This window comes from Dendroctonus ponderosae, unplaced genomic scaffold (assembly GCF_020466585.1).
Source record: "Dendroctonus ponderosae isolate FM_Combo_2020 unplaced genomic scaffold, Dpon_F_20191213v2 Dpon_F_20191213_6, whole genome shotgun sequence".
In the NCBI taxonomy this organism is placed as follows: Eukaryota; Metazoa; Arthropoda; class Insecta; order Coleoptera; family Curculionidae; genus Dendroctonus; species Dendroctonus ponderosae.
The window spans coordinates 901,508-902,636 of NW_026018814.1; the positions used below are offsets into that span (position 1 = coordinate 901,508).

The 1,129-nt window shown below is 44.9% G+C and overlaps 1 protein-coding gene across 1 annotated transcript in view; it reads left to right on the top strand.

The window, feature by feature from the left end:
- Positions 1–1,005, top strand: part of LOC109536350 (protein brunelleschi) — a 7,401-nt gene extending 6,396 nt beyond the window's left edge. The window contains exons 10-13 of the mRNA XM_019902532.2: positions 26–180; positions 236–427; positions 480–687; positions 741–1,005. Coding sequence (XP_019758091.2) covers positions 26–180; positions 236–427; positions 480–687; positions 741–933 — 748 coding nt within the window. The 3' untranslated portion in view covers positions 934–1,005. The remainder of the gene's footprint in view (positions 1–25; positions 181–235; positions 428–479; positions 688–740) is intronic.
- The last annotated feature ends 124 nt before the right edge of the window (positions 1,006–1,129 follow it).

The following is a 1,129-nucleotide window of genomic DNA, read 5'->3' on the forward strand; positions in this document are numbered from 1 at the left end:
CTTAAAAGAATTATGGAAATTCTAGAAGCAGCCAGTTCTACCTGGTGCTGGATGTGGCCAATTTGACGACGCAGGAAATGGAACTGGAATACACCAAGTCGAAGCACATGCTGATTGAAGGGCAGGAAAGCTGCAGAGTCCCCATTCCGGTGAATCGATGCCCTTTGTCGAAATTATCAGGTATACAACTGCGGGTATTTCTCGAACTCCAGCCAGTTGCTTCGAAATGTTCCAGATTACTACGAAGAACCGGATCAGTCGAAGAATATAGCAGCCATCAGCAAGATTTGCTCCGAACACATATCGGAGCTGGTGAAGCTGAAGTGGCTGTTGAATCCCACCGATTCGGAAGGAGTAGCTTGCTTGAAAGGCATAACTTTGAACAGCCGGATGCTGAATATCGTCAGAATGTCGCCCTTGCAATGGGGTGAGTTTGCTTTTTTTTGCTTAATGCATTCTTGACTGCAACTCTCTTATAGACATTAAGATAAATGGGGACACGTTTAGCTCCCAAGAAGATTTGTCGTGTGAAGCTGGTGATTGTATGGAACTGCAAATGAGCATCGCAAACAGTCTGGAAACGTCCTTAAAAGAACTAACACTTTCCGTCCAGTTTTATCAGGACTACAATAACGGCACTCTGAACTATAGGATGGACACCAGACTGGCCATTTCTGGGGCTTCAAAGTACAAGCACAACACCCACAGACCAATAGTTTTTAAATGCGTTTTTTTTTTAGGAAAATACTATCTAGCCTAGAGCCAAAAGATACAGCCAATCACAGGTGCAATGTGGTTTTCTTCACTCCGGGTCTTTACAAGCTGGATATTCAGTGCTACACTCCAGACGCCAATTCAGCGAGTGCGGCACCTTTACTTAACACTGGACACGTCTGGAGGTTCACTCCCGCAATTTCCATTCAAGTTAAATAGTATTAAGGCTGAAACTAATGGGTTTTTAGGCCCTCGTTCGGTAGAATTTCTTCCTGACGTTTCGCAAGCACGAGTGGCTTGCATCTTCAGAAGTGGTTTGGTTGAACGCTTACACTGTTCTCATCAGAACCCGCGTTCAGTTCTTCCGCAGAACTGATCGGGTTCTGATGAGAACAGTGTAAGCGTTCAAGCAAAC